General features: G+C 51.1%; 1 protein-coding gene across 1 annotated transcript in view; it reads right to left on the bottom strand.

The window, feature by feature from the left end:
- SPATA21 (spermatogenesis associated 21) overlaps positions 1-25,432 on the bottom strand; it is a gene marked incomplete at both ends in the record, with an annotated part of 26,721 nt that extends 1,289 nt beyond the window's left edge. The window contains 11 exons of the mRNA XM_079777879.1: positions 295-470; positions 9,154-9,265; positions 9,365-9,436; positions 11,733-11,870; positions 13,871-13,959; positions 14,357-14,829; positions 19,201-19,249; positions 19,633-19,907; positions 20,452-20,674; positions 23,040-23,191; positions 25,304-25,432. Coding sequence (XP_079634005.1) covers positions 295-470; positions 9,154-9,265; positions 9,365-9,436; positions 11,733-11,870; positions 13,871-13,959; positions 14,357-14,829; positions 19,201-19,249; positions 19,633-19,907; positions 20,452-20,674; positions 23,040-23,191; positions 25,304-25,432 — 1,888 coding nt within the window. The remainder of the gene's footprint in view (positions 1-294; positions 471-9,153; positions 9,266-9,364; positions 9,437-11,732; positions 11,871-13,870; positions 13,960-14,356; positions 14,830-19,200; positions 19,250-19,632; positions 19,908-20,451; positions 20,675-23,039; positions 23,192-25,303) is intronic.

Below are 25,432 nucleotides of genomic sequence, written 5' to 3'. Positions count from 1 at the left end.
GACCTAGTGCAGTGAGTGACTCCAGTGGGTGCTCAATCAGTGATGAGCTGGGAGCGCTGATCATCTGGCTCTTGGGACCAACCTGTGGTCAGGGCTAAGGCACTGGGAAGAGTCCATGTAGAAGGCCTTGTCAGCGGGCTGGAGATGGGGTAATGACTATCAGCCCATTGACTGATACAGTTAACCCAAAAGGGGGAAACCATGTCTCTCAGCCTGGTTCTGACTTTGTAGGGGCCCAGGGAACGAGGCGAGATGTGCAGGAGAGCAGAGCCCCACCATGCCCAGGGCCCTCACCGTAGCTCTGATGCTTCAGCCGGCTCAGGATCCTGAGGACCCTTCGTTCTGGGACTTCCAAGGTGTCTGCCTGCTGCAGGTTGTAGGGAAGCTTCTTCCGGGACCGCAGCCGGCCTATGGCCGATTCCATCTCTCGGGCCTTACAGGTACCTTCCTTGAGCTTCTTCTGGTAATAGCTGGGGAGGCAGTGCCCACTCAGCTCAGCCTGGCCATGTTTAATTCACCCTCCTCTTCCCTCACTCTTCCTGGGGGCCTGTTCTGTCTGGCCGGCTCTGGAGCAGGAACACAGGCCCAGGAGTTGGGAGACCTGGGTTTTAGTCCCAGCTCTGCCATTAACTTCCTGTGACCATGGGCATGTCATTGCTCTGCTTTAAGCCTCAGTCACAATCACCCCTGTGTAAAATGGGGGAAATGGTTATCTTATTCCTGTCACTGCAAGTCACTTGACTTCTCTGAGCTTCAGGTGTTCCCTGGGTAAAAAGGATCAAAAAGTTCACATGTTATAGGGTTAAATTACTGCCCATCAAGCATTAGCAAAGTGTGTGGTCCATGGGAAGAGCTTGGTAAATATTACCCTTGATTTCTGTCACTGATATTTGTACTTAGATGTGCAAGTGTTTTATAAGTCAGCTGTGCAATAACTCCTGCTCATCTTCCAGATTTCAGCTTAAGGGCAATCTCTTCCAGAAAGTTCTCTCTCCTCCCGCTCACTAGCTAGGCTCCCACTGTGGGCCCCAATAACCTGTGCTTATTCCATTGTAACCCATAGCCTACTTTATTTTAATACACCACTACTTGCCTTTTCTCCACTAGACTGCAGCACCATTCATTCATTCAGTAAATATTAATGGATTACTTACTATGTACTGACCACTCATCTAAGTACTTGGGAAAGAATGGTGCAGGGTATGTTTATTTAGGGTCCCTTATCACAGTCCTTCGGCCTCACCTCTCACTGTACCCATTGCCGCAGCAACCACTTCCACAAGGGCTTCCACCAGGTGTGCTCAAGCACAGCCTGACATGGTCTTGCCTCAGGCTTGAGCCCCTTGCTCCCTGCCCCAGAGCTTCTCTGATCCATGTGCAAACCAAACTGCAGGGAAATTAAACACCTGTAGGGGGCCACATTTGACCAAAGGAGCCAACAGCTAAAGTATACAGGCTTCTCTCCCCTGCCTGAGTTCTGAGCCACCATTCATAGTCTCCTCAATAGCACATCCTGGTATTGGCTTCTCCTCCTTTGCTGTTCATGTCCCTTCCCCACTCCCATTCCCCAGAATTACTTTTTAAATCAACTACCTAGGCTCATAACTAGTGGAAGTGTTAGACCATAAATAAAAACACACACAATACCATGTCAATAGTTACGGGTTCTCTAAGGGAAAGTCAAAGCTAGGTAGTGGGTAGTGATGAGGAGCTATTTTGGCTCACAGTGGTCAGCAGAAGTCTTGGAGGTGGTGGCATCTGAGCAGAATGAGAAGAGGGAGCTAGCCAAATGGATATCTAGAGGGAGTGGCATGTGAAAAGGCCAGGAGGTTGCAAAGAGCTTGGTGACCTCTAAGGATAGCAAGGAAGCCAGAGGGAGCTAGAGATTGGTATGTGAGGGAGAAGGGGAGATGTGGGCAGCAAGATGGCAAGGCCAGACAACCTGGGGCTTTGTAGGCAGTGGTGCTGGGAAACTCTTAGGGCTTAAGCTGATGGTTCTGCTAGAGCCTCTACCTATCCCTGGGGCCTGGAATTTTGGGGCATATTGGGCTTCACATAGGGAAAATAGAAAATAAATACCAGAGCCCTCACATGGAAATTGGATCTAGATCTCTGTGTAAAACGGACCTAAAAAGGCAGTGCACCAAATAAAAGATGGACTAGAAAATAACTTCACCCCACAGGGATGATGCCTGCTTCCCAACTCCTCTTTTTCCCCTCCCTGTGGGCTTGAATTCAGGTGTGTTGCTGGTAACTTAGCTTAGGATCGACCTAGGGAATGGTGGGAAGAAACTGGGTGCTTGGGGGGACCTTGTCTTCCTGCCTGCTTCCTCCACACTGTCAATATAAGAGAGGAATAAACTATCTTGTTTGAACTATAGAACATTGGGTCTATTCCTTAACTAAGACACCTGGAATTCTATACCCAACTAACCTATTAAGTAAGTTTGAGGGTAGAAAAACACTTTGGCAGATTTGCAAAATCTCAAAAATTTCACCTCCCACCTATGCTTGCTCAAGAAGCTACTGAAGAACACTCATTCAAAATGAAGGCATGAACCAAAAAAAGAAAAGGAAGCTATACATACAGAAAATGGGGTCTAACACAGGAGAGAGGCAAAGGTAAAGGTAGATCCCACAATGGCAGTGCAATTACCATGGGACAACTAGTTTAGATTGGATCTCTATATCTTAAACGACAGACATTTTGAGGGCTGGCATACCTGTTGTTGAAGTACTATTGCCTTTCTAACCCCAAAAAGTTACTGGGCAAACATGCTGCCTTTAGAAAAAAAGAGTAAGACATCCAGCAAACAGAATCCTAATTAGAGGAAAGGAAAAAAGGATTCCTAGGATGACAGGCTCCCAAAGTGGTAGTTCTACAGCAGGCCTGGAAAGATAATCCTAAGCAAGAATGGAATTATTTAGAACATGCCTCCATCCAAGAAAAAGAAATAGTAGGAAGGTGCAGAAATTATCAATGAATTAAAAAAATACAAAACAAGGAGATAACTCATTTTAGGAAATTTAAAAAAAAGGAAATGAAATTATAGTATATTAATAAAAAACACTTATTTAGTTTAAAAAAATGATGCTATATTGGAATGGGGAGTGGGAATCTGGCAGGATAATTGTATTAGACAGCTAAATCCTTACCATCATCAGAAGTCAATAGATAAAAGTCTAAAAATCTAACCAAAATATCATAGTCTATGCATATTACATAGAAGTAAGGAGGGAGTCAATGCTTGCCTTTGGAAGAAAGACTTCAAGGAGTGGGGAGTATGGGGAGAAACCAAGATGGCGGCATAGGTAAACACCTGAAATTGCTGCCTCGCACATCCACTTCAAAACTACAACTAAAAGACAAAACGAACATCCAGAACCACAGGAAGGCTGGCTGAGTGGAAATTCTACAACTAGAAGGAAAGAGAAAAGCACACTGAGACTCAGAGGAGCTGCGGAAGTAAAGTGCACAGGTATGGAGGCGTGCGCTCTAGTGGAAAGGGCTGGCAACTGAGTATGCTGCTGTCTTTTTCAATCAGGTGGGAGACACAAGCTCCTGACTGCTCTGAACTCCTCTTCTGGGCAAGACTCTGGGGACCCAGACTCATACAGGGAGAAACTGGACTGTCTGGCATTGGGCAGAACTCGAGGGTGGCTTTTTCTCAGAGGTACTTGCAGTGATTACCAAGGGACACTGAGACCCCAGGGCCTCTTAGGGCAGGGCTGACGGGAAGCCATTGCTGTTTGCTCTGCCCTGAAACCCCACCCCACCCAAGCGGTGCGCAGAGGCTTTTGCATATGAATGGCCTGGTCCTTTGAAATCTAAAATTACCTAACAAACTGCAGCTGAGTCAGAAAGACCCAGAACATCCAAAAGAAGGCTCAAGGCTCCACATTTTGCATTGCTTCACAGCTGGGCCTCATCTGGGCACCTCCAAAACCCAAACAAAGAAGAGGAATCTGCAGATCTCTCTGTAGCTCCTGCTGGGTGGCCTCAGGCAGAGGCTAAATTAGCACCTCCTTGGAGATCCAAGAGCCAGTGTACCCAGTGGTCAGAGTGGGACCATCCAGATTACAACTCCTCAGATCCATAAGGGACTCACTCAGGGGGCAGACTCAGCACCAAAGCCCCAGTGAAGCAAGTCTTGTCTCATAAGGGTGTCTCCAGCACAGAAGTTCTCCCATTGTAGACACAGCTGATCCTCACAGCCAGTTGGCCTGGCGGTCAATTCCTCCCAGTGATACCAACAACAATCAAGGCTTAACTTCAACAAGACTGTGCACACAACCCACAAAGGGGTGCACCAAGAGTGTCCACCTCAGGTAACTGGGGAGGCTGAGCCACTGGGCCCTATAGGACACCTAGCACACAAAGCACTCTATCAACACAGGGAAGCAGCCAAAATGTGGAGACAAAGAAACAGGTCACAAATGAAAGAAATGGAGGATATAGAGTTCAAAACCACAGTTACAAGGTTTTTCAAGAATTTTCTAGAAAAGGCCGATAAATTTAATGAGACCCTCGAGGATATTGAAAAGGACACACTAGAAATTAAGCATACACTGACTGAAATAAAGAATAGTATACAGAGATCCAACAGCAGACTAGAGCCCAGGTCGGCAAACTGCGGCTCGTGAGCCATATTTGCCGCTCTGTTGACTAATGAGTTTGCCGACCACTGGGATAGGGGCTTAATCACAAGGAACAACAGCCTGTAATTATTGGAATCGAGAGTCTAGGTCAGTGGTCAGCAAACTCAGTCAACAGAGCATGTGGCTCGCGAGCCGCAGTTTGCTGACCACTGGACTAGAGGATTGCAAGAATCAAGTCAAAGATTTTAAATACAAAGAAGCAAAAAACACCCAACCGGAAAAGCAAAGAGAAAAAAGAATCCAAAAATATGAAGATAGTGTAAGGAACCTCTGGGACAACTTCAAGCATACCAACATCCGAATTATGGGGGTGCCAGAAGAAGAGAGAGAGCAAGATATTGAAAACGTATTTGAAGAAATAATGACAGAAAACTTCCCCCACCTGGTGAAAGAAATAGACTTACAAGTTCAGGAAGCGCAGAGAACCCCAAACAAAAGGAATCCAAAGAGGACCACACCAAGACACATCATAATTAAAATGCCAAGAGCAAAAGACAAAGAATATTAAAAGCAGCAAGAAAAAAACAGTTAGTTACCTACAAGGGAGCACCCATATTGGAAGTTGGTATGGCCATATTAATATTTTAAAAACTAGGCCTTAGACAAAATGCATTACTAGAGACTAAATTATAAAATGTTCAATTCATCAGGGAATACAAAATTCTAGACATGAAATGTAAATCAAAACCTGATATAACTACTAGGAGAAATAATTCCACCATCACAGAAGTGTTAATAAATAACTTTTCCACTCTGCCATTGTAGCATCAAAGAATCCATAGATGATATGTAAATGAATGGCTGTGGCTGTGTTCTGATGAAAGTTTATAAAAACAGAACAGGCTGTATGTGGCCTGCAGCCCATAGTTTGCCAACCCTTGCCTACTGTAGACATTCCCTGAGACTAAAATCCACAGGAGAAACAGCATTTGAAGTTGAGTCTTACCAAGCTAGAGGGTTAGGAGAAATCTGAACTTTTCACAATGATGCCCTAATAAAGTAAAAAACCAAGCCTACACAAATTCATGATAATCAGCTAGTAATTGAGCTGCCTACAAGAACAAAAATTAATACTTATTAAAGGAAGATAACAGAATCTGGTTTTTAAACCATATCATTCAAAATGTCCAGGAAGTAAATCATCAGACTGTAAAGAAACAGGAAAATGTGGTGCATAGTAAGGAGAAAAAAACTCATAAATAGCAATCCTGAGATGGCCCAGATGTTGGATTTAGTAGACAGCAGCATTAAAGGAGCCATTAAAAATATGTTCAGATAATTGAAGGAATATGTATGTGATCTTAATGAGTGAACAGAGAAACAAACTATAAACATGAAACAAATGGGAATTCAAGAACAGAAAATATAATAACTAGAATGAAAAAGTCATTGAATGAGCTTAAGAGCAGATTGGAGATAGCAGAAAAAAGGAATTAGTAAACTTGAAGACAAATCAATAGAAATCCAATTTGAAGAAGAGAGAGAGAAAGAGAAAAGACAAATGAGCAGAATTCTGTTCCTGGCCATGATGGAACAACTAGTACTGAACTTGTCCTAGTGCCATAAATAGGTACATGAACAAAATATATGATGCTGCTGTCTGATATTGGACAACAGGCAGCACAAGAATGATCTGTGAGAGGAGAGAAGCCAATGAGGTGAGTCTTATGTTCTCCCCAGAATTTTTTCTGGAGGTACTTCCTAGACTGCAGTGCAGGAAGTAATTTCCCAAGCAAAAGACAATTAGGTAAGGAGACAGACATTGGAGTTTAGAAAGATGGAGGCCCCTGGGGTTAATTAGTGTATCAGAATACCAAAGAGAAAGAAGGTTGCAAAATATGCATGGTACTCTAATGTGTGAACCATCCAATCAGATCCCTCCTTCTAAGACTTAACCACCCTCAAGAGAGCCAATCCATGCCTTGGCTTTCTCCCACCTTCATGTAATCTTCCGTCCCCTCCTTAATTTCAAATGCATAAAAGAAGCTGCAAATTTGTCATTCTGCAGAGCATTTGAGATCTTGCAGCCCGGCATATGTCATCAGTTTGGCTCAAATAAACTCATAAAAATTCTCTAGGTTTGGGTGTTCTTATATCAACATAAGTGTACTAGAAATTGTATAAAAATTTCTGGAAATCTGATATGCCTTGGTATAATGTTATCAGTCATAATTACAGTTATCTTAAAATGCTGTATATCACAGACATAATCAATTCTCATCAGATCTTTAACCTGGCCATTTTAAGTCTTTCCTAATTCACAGTTATTGTTTTATTGATTCTTCTCTGAAAGCCTTTGCAATTAACTAAAGGTAAAAATACTTCAAGGAAATTTATGCAAGACTCTGATAAGTACTCTGGATTATAGGTCTCTGATACGTTTAAGATCATACCACTGAACTGGGTGAGAATCTCCAGAATTCTGATGAAAAAGGTGATGGATTCATAAAACTTCTAACCCAAGATAAGCAGAATAGAAATCAGTTACATGAGAATGAACTGTTGGTGATGATTACAATTTTATGACCTTTTTTGTTTGAAACATTGTTGGTTCCTTTTGCTTTTCAGATTTAAGAAATCCTTTTTCTCTTTCAAGCTGCCTATAACTAATAACAATTTGGTAAATTATACCTTTGTAAACAAAATGAAAACAACTTTTTCTCCTTGCTGAATCCTCTAGAATTAAAAACTCTTTGGAATATTTTTATTTTCCTAAGTATTTTTATTTTCATATTAATATAAGAATTTATTCTTCTTGTTATAGGACATATGAAAAATATTATGTTACCAAGGTTTTGACACTAATGTCATATTTTTTGTTGTTAATCCTCACCCAAGGATATTGTTCCACTGACTTTTTTAGAGAGAGTGGAAAGGAGGGAGAGAGAGAAAGAGAAACATCAATGTGAGAAGGAGACATTGGTTGCCTCTCACACACACCCTGACAAGGGCCAGGGATCGAGCCTGCAACTAAGGTACATACAGTATGTGCCCTTGTCGGGAATCAGACCCAGGATCCTTCAATCCATAGGCTGACACTTTATCCACTGAGCCAAACTGGCTAGGGTAGTAATGTCATATTTGAAAATGATAAACATAGATCAGATATGACCAGGCAGTTTTAAAGAACTGAAGTTGACTTTATGGAGGCACTGCTTAGAAAGTACTGCTTAAAATACTGCCTGGTACCTGAATTTCAGAGTTCCTGGTCTTATAGGTCAGTAAGGGTCACTTCCTGACAGGCCGAAGAATCTCAGGACATTTTGGGGGACCTTGAGAAAAGAGGAATTCACCCAAGTCTATATGTACTGCAGGCTACATCTGATAGAAAGTTGTTGTTGTTGTTGTTGTTGTTATTAAAGTATAGTACGCCCTGGTTGGTGTAGCTCAGTGTCTGTTAGAGCACCAAAGGGTCTTGGGTTCTATTCCTGGTCAAGGGACCTTACCTGAGTTGCACGTTTGATCCCCAGCCCCGGTCAGGGCACATGTGGGAAGCAACCAATGGATGTGTCTGTTTTTCACATCAATCAGACACCAACAAGCGCTTCTTCTGCTCTGTTTCTCTCTCCCTTTCTCCCTTATACTCTCTCTAAAAATCAATGGGAAAAACATCCTCAAGTGAGGATTAACAACAACAAAAGTGTAGTTGACATATAATAATTAGTTTCAGGTGTCAACATAGTGGTTCAGTATTTATATTCCTTACGATGTGATCACCGCAATCGGTGACCATCTGTCACCATACAAAGTTATGATAATATTGACTAATTTCCCTATGCTGTACATTTCATCCTGTGATTTTTATTTTTTTTAATGACTGGAGATTTGGCCCAGTTAGTGTGGTTCAGCAATTGAGCATTGACCCAGGAACCAAGAGGTCACTGGTTCAATTCTCAGTCAGGACACATACCCAGGTTACAGCAAAAATGAATGAAATATGTCAACATTTGGAAGGTACACAGTATTTTCCAAATGACTAGTGCATATTACAAAAGCATTCATGGGAAAAGACCCATTCAAACTACAAGGCTGACCAATAGATTTTTATTTACAAGAGTCTGAAAACTTCATTGCTATGATTTCAGATTTCAGATTGCAAGCAACCTTTAAGACACTACCATTTGTCAAATTTGGTGTAGTATCAAAGAAAAATATCCACATCATTTGTGGCTATTAAATGAAAAGGCTATTAAAATATTTCTCTCCAATTACATATGTATGTGAGGCCAGATTTGTTCATATACTTCAGGCAAAACAACATATTGCAACAGATTGAATGCAGAAGCAGATACGAGAATCCAGCTCTCTTATGCCAGATGTTAAGTAAGAGATTTGCAATATTGTAAAACAATGTCATTCTTCTTACGGACCTGTTTTGTTTTGTTTTGGAAAACAGTTATTTTTCATTAAAAGAATAAATGAACAGGTGCCAAAACACTCGGTGCTATTTCCGTGTCCCCAGCCCTCCACCTCCCCACAACCAGCCCTACTCACTTGGTGATCTCTTCTAAGGCTGCCTCAGGTAAGGCCAGCATCTCCACCACCAGGGACAGGATCTCAAAGAGCAGAGTGTGGGGATTCGGGGGAGCCGTCAGGGCGTTCTGTTCTGGGGATATGGGATGGTGGCTGCCATTACCATTTGCACCCCACCCCACCCACCTGTTCCCTCCCCCGGCTCTGACTGCCCTGGTTCATCCCTGCTCACCCACGGAGCAGAAGAAGCGCTTGGTGTCTGTCATTACGGCCAAGAAATCTTTGAAGCCCACGTGACCATCTCCTGTGGAGGTCGGAAGAAGACAGGGTGGGCAGGGGCCTTCCCGAGCGGCTCCAGGCATGGCAACCCGGGGCATGATTATCAGTATTTACTCATTGAGTCTGATTATAAAAGTAACGTATACTTGCCCGGCTGGTGTGGCTCAGTGGTTGAGCGTCAATCCATGAACCAGGAGGTCACGGTTTGATTCCCGGTCAGGGCACATGCCCGGGTTGCAGGCTTAATCCCCAATAGGGGGTGTGCAGGAGGCAACCAATCAATGTGATTCTCATCATTGATGTATCTATCTCTCCCTTCCTCTCTCTGAAATGAATAAAAACATTTTTAAAAAATAATGTATAGTCAATGCAGAAAGCATGGTGCACCCAGGAAAGTAGAAGGCAAAAATTCAAATCTTCTGAGTTACAAGCTCCCAGAACTTGAGTCCTAGAGGCAGTAATCTGAGTTCATATCTCAGGTCCACCACTTACTATTCATGTGACCTTGGCAAAGTCTCTTAGCACCACTAAGCCTTAGTTTTCCCAACTGTAGGTGAGGATAGCTATAATACCTATCTCATGGGAGATAAAATGAGGCAAAGGGCTTAGAACAGGCCATGCATATAATACATGCTCACTAAACATCAGCAACTATTATTTTTAAAAATCATTGGTTTTTTTTTAAGTATATATTTTTTATTGATTTCATAGAGGAATGGAGAGGGAGAAAGAGAAACATCAATGATGAAAGAGAATCATTGATCGGCTGCCTCCTGCATGCCCCCCACTGGGGATTGAACCCACAACCCGGGCATGTGCCCTTGAGCGAAATCGAAACGGGGACCCTTGAGTCCGCAGGCCGGTGCTCTATCCACTAAGCCAAACCAGCTAGGGCATCAGCAACTATTATTATTACCATTTGATAGTCACTGCATGAGAATACATAAGCACACACATTCCCACTTTGGCCTTCAGGGCCCCACTAGACCTGGCTGTTACCTGTCTCCAACCTCACCGAGTGCCCAGACCCTCAAGACTAACCTGCTCTGCCACCAGGGGCCACATTCTTCCCAGGCTGCTTCCTTGTCCTAGAATTTTCTCCACCCCCCTCCAGCTCCTTCACTTAATACTTCCCCTTGACCATCCCTTCCTCAGAGAAGTCAGGTCAACCCAGGTCAGATCCCCTCAAACACTTATAAAAACCCCCATACTTCAACCACACACTCGGAAGATCTGGAATGTAATGGAGGTTCTTTCTGGGAGGCAGGAACTGGGCCTGTTGTGTTCTGCACTGTGTCTTCTGGGCTTAAGACAGGTAGGTCTTAGCAAATGTTCCCTGAACTACCTGACGAATGAATGAATAATCTCTAGTCCTTAAAGCCACCCTCTGGGGGTGCTTAATACTTCTTCCCATGTCACAGATGAGGCCTGATGCACAGAGAAAAGAAGCCTGTTGCCAAGGGTCACATAGGGGCCGAGCTGGGGTCAATTCCTGGCTTGAGCGTGAAGATTTGCATTTGTGCAGTGATGGAGGAAGCAGTGGTCAGGAGCCTAGGCCCTCCACAGCCCACTGCTCCCACATCCTGCGTCTAGCCAATCAAACCACGTGTAACACTAGCAGCTAATGCCTTCTGGACGCATTCTGTGTACCAGGTGTTTGCTCAACGCTTTGCCTGGATTATCTCATTAAATCTTTCAGCACAGGTGGATATTGCCATCAGCTCCATTGTACAGATGGGGAAACAGGCTTGGTGAACTTCATTGACTCATTCAAGATCCTACAGTTGGTAAGATGAGTGACCAAATCACAGGGGAATGTCCGATGAAGCACACACAAGGGCCCAAAAGGAAGGGATCTCAGAGGTCATGTACATCTTGGGGTGAGGAGGTAGGTCTTGGTCATCTCTCAGTCACCAGAACCTGGCACTGAGTAGGTAGGTGCTCAGGGAGTATTAACTTTCAGGTCCAGTGCAAAATGAAAAGGCAGGAAACATTAAGAATTTCTGGACTGGCCCTGGCTGGGTAGCTCAGTTGGTTAGAGCATTGTCCCCAATACGCCAAGGCTGTAGGCTCGATCCCTAGTCAGGGCACAGACAAGAATCAACCAATGAACGCATAATTAAGTGGAACAACAAATTGATGTTTCTCTCAAATCAATAAATAAAAATTTAAAAAAAATTCTAGACTGTGACAGCAGTGCATTAAACCAAGGGCAGGGCCTTTTAAACCAGAGTCCTGAGCACCTAACTGGACTGTACCGGTCTCCCAGGGCCCGTGGAGCTGCCCTGACTGGGACATGGAAGGAGCCTCCCCTCACTCACCATCAATGTCAGCACTCATCAGGGCATCCTCCACCTGCGCCGGCGTCAGGGAGATGCCCACGATGAGCAGGACATTCTGCAGGCTGTACGCGTCCACCTCGCCAGGGCCATTGAAGATCTCAAAGTAACTGTGGAAGGCTGGGGCCGGCAGTGGGGTTACGTGAGGTGGGGACATTTCTGTTTCCACCATTCCTCCCCTCCCCTCCAGCCACCCTCTTGCCCCGTGTCCTCTACTAGCATGGCCGGGTGGAGGGACAAGGGAACTGAAAGAGTGAAAGTGGAGGGGTGTGGTCCCATCGACTAACTCCACTCTAAACAAGGTCAGGCCAAGGGCTCAGCTGGTGTGGCAAAAGCTAATTAGCAACCTTCGCTTTGCACCAGGAGCACCCCCTATGTGCCCGGCACTGTGCTATGCTCTCTGTAGCCAGGTTCTCGTTTAATTCTCACGATAGCCTTGTAAGAGTAGAATGCTTATTCCTTTGTAAGGTTGGGGAAACTGAGGACCAGACAGGTCTTTCTGACTCTGTCTGCACCTGGACTTGGGTGCTCTGTGGTCCCTCATCTGCATGGACATGGCTTCTAGGCTTCAGTGATCTGGACCCGAGCCGAGGACCAGGAAGGATGCCGAGAAAGCCCCAGAGCAGTGCCAACTGGTACAAAAGCCGTGTCCTTCCTGGTCATAATGTGTGGTGTCTGGTTTCTTAGCTCACAGCAAAATGCGGGTTAGAATCAACAGACCTAGTACGAAGACTGGCTCTGAATTACTGTTGTGGGCCGAACTGTGTCCCCTAACCTCAAATCCCCATGTGGAAGCCTTAACCCCCACCCAGTACCTTAGAATCCAATCTAACTGGTGTCCTTATAAGAAGAGGAAATTTGGACACACAAAGAGACACCAGGAATGTGCTCACACATACGAAAGACCATGTGAGGACACGGAGAAGGCAAGCCAAGCAAAGAGGCCTCGGGACAAACCAAACATATCAACATCGTGACCTCAGACTCCTAGCCTCCAGCGCTAGCCTGCCCTCCTCTGAGCCTCGATTTTCTTATCTGTAGGATGGACATGACAGTGCACCCTCCAAGAGCGGCTGTATTAATTCAGTGCCTGGCACATAATGAGCCTCTGACACAGAAGTGAAACGTGGGGAGGAGATGCAGCTAGGGTTTGGGCGGTGGTGATGTGCTGTGAGCAGCCACATTGGAAAAGGAAAAAACAGAACAACTCTCAAAAACAGATCCCATAATACAAAATGCAGGGCAGCTTGGAGCATCAGCGCAGCGTAGCCAGCTCTTTCCTCACCAGGTAGGGTCAAGGGTCGTGCTGGGAACCCTGGGCTCTAAGCCAAAAAGGCATGCTGCCCATGAACTCTACTCGAGGAGGTGGGGCAGCGGGTCCTGTACTTAGAAAAGCCCAGCCAACAATGGCTAGAGGGTCTTAATGCAGAAAGGTGTGAACTTCAAGGAGGGGGTCATAGGGAGCCAGAGAGTGCCTCCAAGAAAGGCAGAGGAACGGGCCACTGTGGCCAGAGGGTCCCAGGCTGTGGAGGAGGACGCACACCCACTCTTTAGGGCCAGGCTGGTGAGGCCACCTCTGGAGCCCACAGAAAGCAGAGATGCCTCCCCCTCACAGCGCAGTAGGTGGGGTCACAGGGCCCAGCCCAAGAGCACAGCGCCTCGCCCAGGGTGTGTGCTCAGAACTTGTACATTTTGGGGTGGGAGCGGGGTGGGGTGGGAAGGGAGACCAGTCTAGGACAGCCAAGGGCCCTGGAGGCTGCTTCGAAGGAGGCCCAACGGAGCGGGCTCCGGGGAGGGAGGCAGAAACGCCTCCAAAACCTGACGCACTTGGCAGGCCTGCTTCCATCACTGGGCGAGGTGACTGTGGAACTGGGAGCATCCTGGACCCCAAGTGAGAGGACCCAGCGTGAGTTCCGGCCCCCCACCCAGCAGTGTGCGCGCTTGGGCCAGCCTCCTGCCCTGCCCGATCGCCTAGCCAGGCACTCCACTGGGTCCACCACACAGGGCTGGGTGGGCACAGCGTGGTGGTCTGGTCTGTAAACCACCCCCACCCAGGTCTGTGAACCCCAAAGGACGGAGTGTTCTGATGCCCCTGTGGGGGCTCCCCGGGCCGGCCTCACCTTCCTCTTGCTTCAGAGTGAGGTGCTCCTCAACCCGCGCCTCCCAGTTCTGATACAAGTTTAGGAAGCAGCGCTCCTCCAGGTCCTGCCTGCAGAGGACAGACCGGCCAGTATGTATCCAGCCGCCTGCCCCTGCCCACGGCTGCACCAGAGGAGGGCAGGGCTGGGGAGAAGCCGGGGCAGCGGAGCGCACGGGCAGGACCCTGGGGGAGGCTCTGGGAGGTCAGAGAGGCTGAGTGACCCAGAGGAAGAGCGGGGCGGAGGTAAAGGACACGAGAAAAGACACACCCCATTGTGGGGCGGTAGGAAAAGGGGTCAGAAATGGGAACAGAGACCTAGATATGGGGACATAGAGCTGGGAGAGAGGGCAGAAATGAGGGGAAATGGAGAGGACACACAGGGCCAGTGACAGGGACAAGAGTCTGGGAGGGAGAGGCCAGGGACAAGGGGACAGAAGCTCTGGTCCTCTTTTGGGGGGGCTCCTACCGTGCCTTGGCGTGGATCAGGCTTCTCTCGCCGCCGTGGTGCAAGAATACTGTCTTTCTCCAGCCCAGGTCCAGGGTAGGCGCTGGCAGGACCGTGACAGGTACAGAGGCCGGGACAGGGGCTCCCACAGGGGCAGGGATGGGCCCAGGGGCTGGTGGCCGGACCCAGGATGGGGCCATGGCAGGGGCCGAGGCGGGGGTCTGAGGCAGTGTCAGCGGCAGGTTTGAGGCTGAGTTGCCAACCGGGGCTGAGGTGGGCACAGGGGTCAGGGTCTTGGGGGCCTTCCGGTTTGGCAGGGCCCGGGCCTTGGTGGCCCTCCGATGCATGGCCTCCTCCTCCTCCACCTCCAGCAGGCACTTCATGAAGCCCTGCCCGGTGCTCCCAAGGTTCTGGGCACCCGTGGTGGCTGTGGGCTCCGGAGGCTGCTTCGGGGCACAGCCCAGCTCCCTTCTCTCTCCAGTGTCCCTCACCCCCTGGGGACAGAGAGGGGGAGGGGATGTGGCCTCCAGCCAGCCACACTGCCCCACAGATTTTCTTGGTGCCGCCTACTCTCCAGGGCATCCTCGCACCGACTGCCCCTTCCTCTCTGGGCCCCTGGAGGATGTCGCCCAGACCTCACATGCATCACACGAGGCTCCCACCCCATGAGTCCCCTGCAGTTGACTTGGGCTCTGCCGCCTCGCAGCTCTCTGAGCTGTGGTCTGGAGTTCCTCTGGGTCCCACCACTCACTTGTGTCCTTCGCTGTGATCGACGCAGCCTGCAGTGGCCTGACCAGAGATAACTTCAGGGGCCTTGTCCACCTCTTTACCCACCTCTACCCAGCACTCGGCATAGGGCAGGCATGCAGTAAGTTGCCACTCATTCCTTCAGCAATCCAGCCACCCTGCACCTGCCCCTCCCATCACAGCCACCCTGCACCTGCCCCTCCCATCACATCCATCCTGTACCTGCCCCTCCCATCACAGCCACCCTGCACCTGCCCCTCCCATCACAGCCACCCTGCACCTGCCCCTCCCATCACAGCCACCCTGCACCTGCCCTCCCATCACAGCCACCCTGCACCTGCCCCTCCCATCACAGCCACCCTGCACCTGCCCCTCCCATCACAGCCACCCTGCACCTGCCCTCCCATCACAGCCACCCTGCACCTGCCCTCCCATCACAGCCACCCTGCACCTGCCCCTCCCATCACATCCATCCTGTACCTGCCCCTCCCATCACATCCACCCTGCACCTGCCCCTCCCATCACAGCCACCCTGCACCTGCCCCTCCCATCACATCCACCCTGCACCTGCCCTCCCATCACAGCCACCCTGCACCTGCCCCTCCCATCACATCCATCCTGTACCTGCCCCTCCCATCACAGCCACCCTGCACCTGCCCCTCCCATCACATCCACCCTGCACCTGCCCTCCCATCACAGCCACCCTGCACCTGCCCTCCCATCACAGCCACCCTGCACCTGCCCCTCCCATCACAGCCACCCTGCACCTGCCCCTCCCATCACATCCATCCTGTACCTGCCCCTCCCATCACATCCACCCTGCACCTGCCCTCCCATCACAGCCACCCTGCACCTGCCCTCCCATCACAGCCACCCTGCACCTGCCCCTCCCATCACAGCCACCCTGCACCTGCCCCTCCCATCACATCCATCCTGTACCTGCCCCTCCCATCACAGCCACCCTGCACCTGCCCCTCCCATCACATCCACCCTGCACCTGCCCTCCCATCACAGCCACCCTGCACCTGCCCTCCCATCACAGCCACCCTGCACCTGCCCCTCCCATCACAGCCACCCTGCACCTGCCCCTCCCATCACATCCATCCTGTACCTGCCCCTCCCATCACATCCACCCTGCACCTGCCCTCCCATCACAGCCACCCTGCACCTGCCCTCCCATCACAGCCACCCTGCACCTGCCCCTCCCATCACAGCCACCCTACACCTGCCCTCCCATCACAGCCACCCTGCACCTGCCCCTCCCATCACAGCCACCCTGCACCTGCCCTCCCATCACAGCCACCCTGCACCTGCCCCTCCCATCACAGCCACCCTGCACCTGCCCCTCCCATCACATCCATCCTGTACCTGCCCCTCCCATCACAGCCACCCTGCACCTGCCCCTCCCATCACAGCCACCCTGCACCTGCCCCTCCCATCACAGCCACCCTGCACCTGCCCCTCCCATCACAGCCACCCTGCACCTGCCCTCCCATCACAGCCACCCTGCACCTGCCCCGCCCATCACAGCCACCCTGCACCTGCCCCGCCCATCACAGCCATCCTGCACCTGCCCCGCCCATCACAGCCATCCTGCACCTGCCCTCCCATCACAGCCACCCTGCACCTGCCCCTCCCATCACAGCCACCCTACACCTGCCCCTCCCATCACAGCCATCCTGCACCTTCCCTCCCATCACATCCACCCTGCACCTGCCCTCCCATCACAGCCACCCTGCACCTGCCCTCCCATCACAGCCACCCTGCACCTGCCCCTCCCATCACAGCCACCCTGCACCTGCCCCTCCCATCACATCCATCCTGTACCTGCCCCTCCCATCACATCCACCCTGCACCTGCCCTCCCATCACAGCCACCCTGCACCTGCCCTCCCATCACAGCCACCCTGCACCTGCCCCTCCCATCACAGCCACCCTACACCTGCCCTCCCATCACAGCCACCCTGCACCTGCCCCTCCCATCACAGCCACCCTGCACCTGCCCTCCCATCACAGCCACCCTGCACCTGCCCCTCCCATCACAGCCACCCTGCACCTGCCCCTCCCATCACATCCATCCTGTACCTGCCCCTCCCATCACAGCCACCCTGCACCTGCCCCTCCCATCACAGCCACCCTGCACCTGCCCCTCCCATCACAGCCACCCTGCACCTGCCCCTCCCATCACAGCCACCCTGCACCTGCCCTCCCATCACAGCCACCCTGCACCTGCCCCGCCCATCACAGCCACCCTGCACCTGCCCCGCCCATCACAGCCATCCTGCACCTGCCCCGCCCATCACAGCCATCCTGCACCTGCCCTCCCATCACAGCCACCCTGCACCTGCCCCTCCCATCACAGCCACCCTACACCTGCCCCTCCCATCACAGCCATCCTGCACCTTCCCTCCCATCACAGCCACCCTGCACCTGCCCCTCCCATCACAGCCACCCTGCACCTGCCCCTCCCATCACAGCCACCCTGCACCTGCCCTCCCATCACAGCCACCCTGCACCTGCCCTCCCATTACAGCCACCCTGCACCTGCCCTCCCATCACAGCCACCCTGCACCTGCCCTCCCATCACAGCCACCCTGCACCTGCCCCTCCCATTACAGCCACCCTGCACCTGCCCCTCCCATCACAGCCACCCTGCACCTGCCCTCCCATCACAGCCACCCTGCACCTGCCCTCCCATTACAGCCACCCTGCACCTGCCCTCCCATCACAGCCACCCTGCACCTGCCCTCCCATCACAGCCACCCTGCACCTGCCCCTCCCATTACAGCCACCCTGCACCTGCCCTCCCATCACAGCCACCCTGCACCTGCCCTCCCATCACAGCCACCCTGCACCTGCCCCTCCCATTACAGCCACCCTGCACCTGCCCTCCCATCACAGCCACCCTGCACCTGCCCCTCCCATTACAGCCATCCTGCACTTGTCCCCAGTCCATCTCCAACCAGGCCGTGCCCTGCAGGCTCCAGCCCAGTCTTTGCTCTCAAAGATGCAGCTCTTGCCACACACCCTCTTTTCCTAAAGCATCAGCTCTACTTCGCCACCAGATTGCTCCCATCAGCATGTAAGCATGCCATAATATCTTCCTTCTTTTTAAAAAATATATTTTATTGATTTCAGAGAGGAAGGGAGAGGGAGAAAGAGATAGAAACATCAATAATGACGGAGAATCATTGATCGGCTGCCTCCTGCATGCCCCCTACTGGGGATCAAGCCTGAAACCCAGGCATGTGACCAGGAATCAAACCCGGGACCCTTCAGTCCATAGGCCGAAGCTCTAACCACTGAGCCAAACCGGCTAGGGCTACCTTCCTTCTCTAAAAGAAAAATACTCTCCTGACACCACAAACCCTCCTAGCTACTATCCCAGTTTTCTCTTCTGATGCTTCTCGCCTTTCAATGACACATGAGGCCAGATCACCAGCCCAAACGCATGGCAAGGAGAGTGCTGTTGTGGAATGACATCCTGGAGCAGAGGAGGAGGGCAGCATGGCCGGGGAACAGCCGAGGATTGCCAGGAGCTTCCGACCTTAGTGGTCATCGCTGGAGAGTGAAGCCCACCAACAAGACAGGGCTTTTCTCCAACCGTGTTGAGCTGCTCATGTGCAGGCAGAGGGCAAGTGGGTGGCTGGTTTAGCCAGGGTTGGGGGTTGGCCAGTGACGAGCAGAAAGGCAGGGGCAGGTGATGACTGTGCATTCACAGGCTGCCCAGAAGTGGCAGAGCTGGTGGAGAGGGGGTGCTGGGAGGGGAGTGGAAGCCCCCAGATGTTCAGGGAAGCTTTGGATTGTATGCTGTGATCGAGAGCAAATGGGTGAGAAAAAAAATCTATGCCGGTGTGGGAAAAGCCGCGACACGACTTGGGGTGAACACAAGGGCTCCAGGGTGTAAGAGCATCCTTGACCCCCCCACCCAAGATGCACACTTATACAGATGTGCAAACACACATGTACATGCATGCACATACATGTGCACACTCACACAAACACACAGGGACACACCTTCCCCAGTTTGTCTCCAAATACTGTCCCATGTCTACCTCTGCCCCCTTCCTCCTCAGGATCCCCTCCGCCTCTCCCCATGTCCACTCTGGCTCTACTTACTGGTGGAGGAACAGGCCCTGGTGCTGGCTTGGTTTCCGCAGCCTTGACCCTAAACAAGGGAGAAACCCCAGTCGGGGAGGGGCTCAGTTCAAAGCATGGCCCTTGCACCCCCTTCTCTCAGCCCCCAGGACCCTCAGGTCCACCATCCCAGCATCATCCCCCTGGTCTTTTAATCTCAGAGGGGCTCCCCATTCTCTCACACACCCCTGTGGGGCATGGCCCATAAAGTGCAGGCCCACAGAACAAAAATTTCTAGTGTTAGAGCCATTGTACAGGTGGGGACATTGAGACCCAGAGAGCCATGACCTGCCCCAGGCCCTCCATCAGGTCAGGAGCAGCCAGGACTCGAATTCACCTCACCTGGGACTCAGCAGAAGAGCCATCTTGCTGGGGTCAGGGAGTGGGTGGGGGTGGCGTCAGAGGATGGCTTACCCTTCTTTGGGTGTGTGAGGTCCTGGCGTGGATGGCGGGAAGGAGTTGCCAGTCTTCTCCGGAGTTGTGGGCATTAGGGGCATTGCTTCCTGAGACCCGTCCTTGTCTCCCCCTGGGCCAGGCTCTGGCAGGGTCCCCTGTGGCCTAATGTGTGGGGTGCCTGCCTCCTTGAGGGGCTTGTCTTCCAGGTACTGTCCACAGCTGTCCAAGGTGCAAGAAGGCTCTGTTGTCTGCACTATATCTGACCCACTTGCTGCCTGGTGACCTGGGGTGGGCTGACGACAAGGACACCAAAATGGGGAGCCCCACCCTGGCTGACTTTCGACAAAGGTGAAAATTCAGCAGAGAAGGATAGTCCTCAGCAAACGGTGCTGGAATGACTGCATAGCCATGTGCCAAAAATGAGCCTCAGTCCAACACTCACACCGTTTGCAAAAGCCATACTCTAACCATCTCTCACCAGGTCCCACAAGCTGAGACACAGCTTCTAGGATCTCCTGGTGTAAAGAAACCTGTCTGAGCTTCGTTGAACCCCGCATGTCCCAGTGTTAATTGTATGCAGAGCCCCGCTTACCTGCTTCCTGCCTCAGGCACCCACGAACCTACCACAGGGCCACCCCGGAAACAAGTCTTAAAGGCTTGCGATGGACAATCAAGACCAATCGGAATATCCCCACGACCCACACAGACTGCGTGCTGGGCCTTTCCGGGGCACAGAGAGGAGCAGACACAATACACCAGCGGGGCGTGGGGGGCTCCTTCGTGTCCCTGTGGCTCAGTCATTCCCTGCCTTCCTGCCCAGTTCTCCGCAGACATTACCTGGCACCTCTTGGGGGCCTGACCCTTCACTGTCCCGGGGTTCTGCTGTCTCCCCTGCAGGTCCTCGGTCTCCTGCCCGGAGCCCTGCTGCTGCAGCAGCCCTTCAGGTGCTGGGGAGACGCTGGAAGGCAGCACCCCCAGCTCACTTCCTGGCTTGGCCTGATCCTGGCCTACTTGCAGCTCCTCGGGCGGTTCCTGAGGGGCCGAAGATGACAGCTTCTTCCTGGGAGAACAGACAAAGGGACACCTCAGCTCCTGGACTGGGGCACAGTTTTATATTCTCACTGGAGGATTCGTGCACATTGAAAGTAAATTAATTAGAAGGTGGCCGGTGGGGCGAAGTGGGACTGGGCGAGACAGGCCGGACATGCCCTGGAGTCAACCTCCCGCAGTCCCTCCTGGCCGGCCTGCACCTGGGGTGGCACCAGGGCTCAAAGGGCGTCTGCGGAGTGAGCGGGGGTCCCTCTGGCAGGTGGGGTCCCTCAGCCTGGCCTACGGGGATCGGGCTGAAACCGGCAGTCTGACATCCCCCGAGGGGTTCCGGATTGCAAGAGGTTGGTTCTTGGGTGATGCACCCTGGAATCGGGCTCCCTCTTCTCTGGATCAGGGTGCATCACCCAAGAACCACAACTGCCAAGTCACTGCAGCGTGGCAGCTCCTGCATTGAGCGTCTGCCGCCTGGTGGTCAGTGTGTGTCATAGCTACTAGTCGGCTGGTTGAATGGTCAGCTGGTAGAAGGGTCATTTAGGCTTTTATATACATAGATACTTCTTTGTAGTTTCCAGAGCACCGGTGCAGGACCAGGCACAGCGGGGGTGCATACTTAATGCCTGGGAGAATGGATGAAGGACTGATATGAATTCCCCAAACCATAAACACTTTGATGTCGATGTTTAAGAAAGTTAGGACTTACCATTCTTACTATTTATTCTTTTTTAAGAAAAATTAAAGGGAATTGGAATTCAGAGAGGTTGAGAGACTCGAGCCTAGTGTCAAAGAGCTCAAGGTGACAGCTCGGGATTTGAATCTGTGTCTATGGGTGTCCCTCGAATACTCTAGAGCAGTTCCCCCAGGCTTCTTCCTGTAGACATACACACATATTGGTAATGAGGATTTATTTAATTACTCCCTGCAAGTAATTGCATCATTTCACATGGTTAAAATTCTATTGCATTTATAGTTTTTCATTTAACAGTATAGCCTAAGTTTTTCCCATGACAAAAGTCTTTTATAAACATGCTTTTTTAAATAAAAAGTCTTTTATCAATATACTAGAGGCCTGGTGCACGAAATTTCGTGCACAGGTAGGGTCCCTAGGCCTGGCCAGCGATCAGGGCCGATTGGGGCCTTCTGGCTGCCAGCTGCTGGCTGGAGCCTTCCTTCATTCTGCGCCGTCCCCTGGTGGTCAGCGCACGTCATAGCGAGTGATCGAACTTCCGGTCTCCCTGTCAAACTCGGGGGGGGGGGGGGTACTTTGCATATTAGCCTTTTATATATATAGATAGATTTTCTAGAGAATCATAATTTACTTAACTGTTTCTCTATTTGGGCATTTAGGGCACATGGGCAGTTCCAATCTTTTAGTGTTTAAAAAAATGTGACAGTGAACATTTTTCTGCATAAAACTTTGCCTGACTCTCCAGTGATTTCCTTAGGGCATATTTCTGGAAATGGGTGAAAGATGGTTAGATATTTTCCCATTGATTTTTAGGGGAAGAAGAAGAGAAAGGGAAAGGCAGAGAAACATCAATGTGAGGGAAACACATCCATTGATTGCCTCCTGCACAAGCCTCGACCAGGGCTCAGGCCGGGGAGGAGCCAGCAACCAAGGTACGTGCCCTTGACTGGAATCGAACCTGGGACCCTTTGGACCTCGTGAGGGACACTCTATCCATTGAGCCAAACTGGCTAGGGCTAGAAGTCAGTTTGAACAAATTGCCCAGTTGTTTCAGTAGAAACAGTTTATATTTCCGCCAGCATGGTATGCAGTACATGTCTCCAGGGTCTCAAACCTGGCTTTGATGGAGTCCCTTAACTTTTCATGGAGAAGAGATGATTTAGAGGTTTTTGGTTATAATCAAATGTAAACAACAAGCTAACCAGGTGTCACTATTACTGTTTCCCAAGTCTTTCACTTTGCCTGTCTCTGGCTCCCTCTTGACTTGCTCTTTTTGGAAAGAATACGTTCTCACTGCAGACAAGTTTAAAACATATATCCAACATTTAGAAAACAGGAACAATAATTCCATGTAAACGTGTGTTTCCATGTCTCTCAGCCTCTCTTTTGTTCCTTTTTAAAAAAAATTAATTCAGTGAATACATATTTATTGAGCATCTACTATGCACCAGGCACAACCCCAGGCATGAGGAATTTGAGGCTGAACATGACAGAAGCTTGTGGCCCAGCAGGGGAGCTCAGACAACAGCCGACACAATCATTTCGTGTGCTTTGGGTGAAGAACCGTTCAGGCGCTGTGACTGGGAGGGTCCACCTTGGTCTGGGAGTACTCCCTCCTCCCTCTCCTCGCTCCTGGTGGATCAGGGGGCGCTCTCTCCTGGACCTGCTCTCGGGGACGCCCCCAGCTCACCCTAGGTCTGCCAGGTGACTCTGCTCCTGGGTCCTGAGCTCCGGAGGCCGCTCCTCTGATGCTTCTCTGTGTCCGGGCCGCTTCTCGGGCCTTTCTGGGGCCGGTGAGGGCTCCTTCCCACTGCCCATCCCTGCAGCATCCGGAAATACGACCTGGAACAAAGATGTTCTTGTGAGCACCCATTCTGAGGGACACCCCCCACTCCCTGGGCATCATCCTGGCCTCGGGGAAAGGGAAATTCTGTGCCTACCCAGGGAGTGTGTTAGAGAGAGGCAGGGTGGAGACAAGAGGCAGAGAGAGAGAGAGAGAGGCTGGGGTGCAGAGTAGCCAAGCTGAGAGGCTGTTGGTTAGTACTCGGCTCTGACATAAACCTGGGGTCCAGAGTAGTACCTGAGCCGAGGGTGTCCAGCCTAGGAAGGCTTGACAGAGCACCCGGGGGGCTTGAGGACCCTCATGAGGTCCCAGAGCTCAGGCTCTGAAACTGGGCTGTGATGCCCCTCTTGGTCCGTCACTCCTAGCTGGGTGACCTTGAGCCAGTGACCTAGAGCCAGCTCCAAGCCCCACCGGAGTCAGCAAAACCCACACAACCCAGCTCATCCATCACTTGGTGCCTTCGGTGACCAAGTGATGGATGTGAGCCGAGTGATATAAGATTCTGATGTGAGCCAACACTAAGGGCACCTACCGAAGGCAGGGCCTGTGCCAGGTACCCAGGGATTTCACCCAGTTGGTCCTCACCATGACACACATCAACAGTGAGGCTCAAAGGGGTGCAGTGCCATGCCCAAGGTCACGCGGCTGGTTGAGTGGGGGGAGGGGGCCGGACCCCACGACTGTGCTGTTGGAAAAATGACTGGGGGGTGAAGGAAGCCCTGAATGTTTGCCCCAGCCTCCCTTCTAGACCCCCTCAGGCCCTCTCCTGCCCCCAAGCGAAGCCATGATTTATATCAGAGGCTACAGAGAGGGGGCGTCTTCACCCAAGGGAACGTTGACCTTTTCTATGGTGACGTTTGGGCTCTGAGGAAACTAGATAGGAAGGCGAGTCTTCTCTGTGCTCTCAGTTTGTGCCACTTGGCACTAAAGAAACTGATGGAAGGAGGCTGTGAAGTGCGTTGAAGGCTTAGGACGCAGGCTGGGGGCTGGGGAGGGGCCCGGATGGAAACCTCCCGCAGTTGTCGGGGGAATAAAGGTTACAAGGGGAGCTGGAGGTCACCGAAGGCACCTCGCAGGTTTGCTCCTGCAGCATCTCCCTGGCAACAGAAGCCAGCACTCTGTTTATGGGAACCTGTCCTTCTCTATTCTGCCAGTGGGGCTCAGTGGACCTCCGGCTCCATTATGCCAGGACCGTGGTCGGCAAACTGCGGCTCGCGAGCCACATGCGGCTCTTTGGCCCCTTGAGTGTGGCTCTTCCACAAAATACCACGGCCTGGGCGAGTCTATTTTGAAGAAGTGGCGTTAGAAGAAGTTTAAAAAATTGGGCTCTCAAAAGAAATTTCAGCCGAAACCTGTTTGGCTCAGTGGATAGAGTGTCGGTCTGCGGACTGAAGGGTCCCGGGTACGATTCCGGTCAAGGGCATGTACCTTGGTTGCGGGCACATCCCCGGTGGGGGGTGTGAAGGAGGCAGCTGGTCGATGTTTCTTTCTCATCGATGTTTCTAGCTCTCTATCCCTCTCCCTTCCTCTCTGTAAAAAAAAAAATCAATAAAATATATTAAAAAAAAAAAGAAATTTCAATTGTTGTACTGTTGATATTTGGCTCTGTTGACTAATGAGTTTGCCGACCACTGTGCCAGGAGATCCAGGCCCCTCTGCCCTGCATGGTGGCTGGTTCCGAGATAAGCACGTGAACATAATGTGGGCCAATGGCAGCGATGCCAGACTTTCCTCAACCCTCGCAGAGGCTCTCTTCCTGCTGGGGATGCTAAAGTCAGGAGACATCAGCGAGGAAGATGTACGCCTGGAGTGGCCAGGGCAATACTTGCTGTCTTGCAGGGAGAGCCTGCCTGGGAATGGTAGAGGAAGGCAGCACCTAGAGACACTCGGTCAGCACCTTGATCCAGCCATACCTGAAGTCCACTGATGGATTTTTCCGTTATCCAAGCAGCTGTGTTCTCCTTCCTGCCTACTCCAGTTTGAATTGGGTTTCGTGTCCCTTATAACTGAGTCTTAATTAAAGCAGTTGCAGGAGGAAGGCTGGGCAGGGAAGGGGAAAGGTGTCCTTGGGAACAGAGAGGCCAGAACATGAGGTTCAGGTCCTTACTTACCTGGTTGACTCCTGATATGGCAGGCTCAACACCAGCACTCTTTCTGGCAGTCCTCAGGCCAGGACTTGGCTGGGCCCCTGGAGACTTGATCGTATCCTCCATGTGCATCTGGGCGTTTCTGTTGTCCAT

Source organism: Cnephaeus nilssonii, assembly GCF_951640355.1.
Source record: "Cnephaeus nilssonii genome assembly, chromosome: 7".
In the NCBI taxonomy this organism is placed as follows: Eukaryota; Metazoa; Chordata; class Mammalia; order Chiroptera; family Vespertilionidae; genus Cnephaeus; species Cnephaeus nilssonii.
This window is presented reverse-complemented; position numbering and strand designations above follow the sequence as displayed.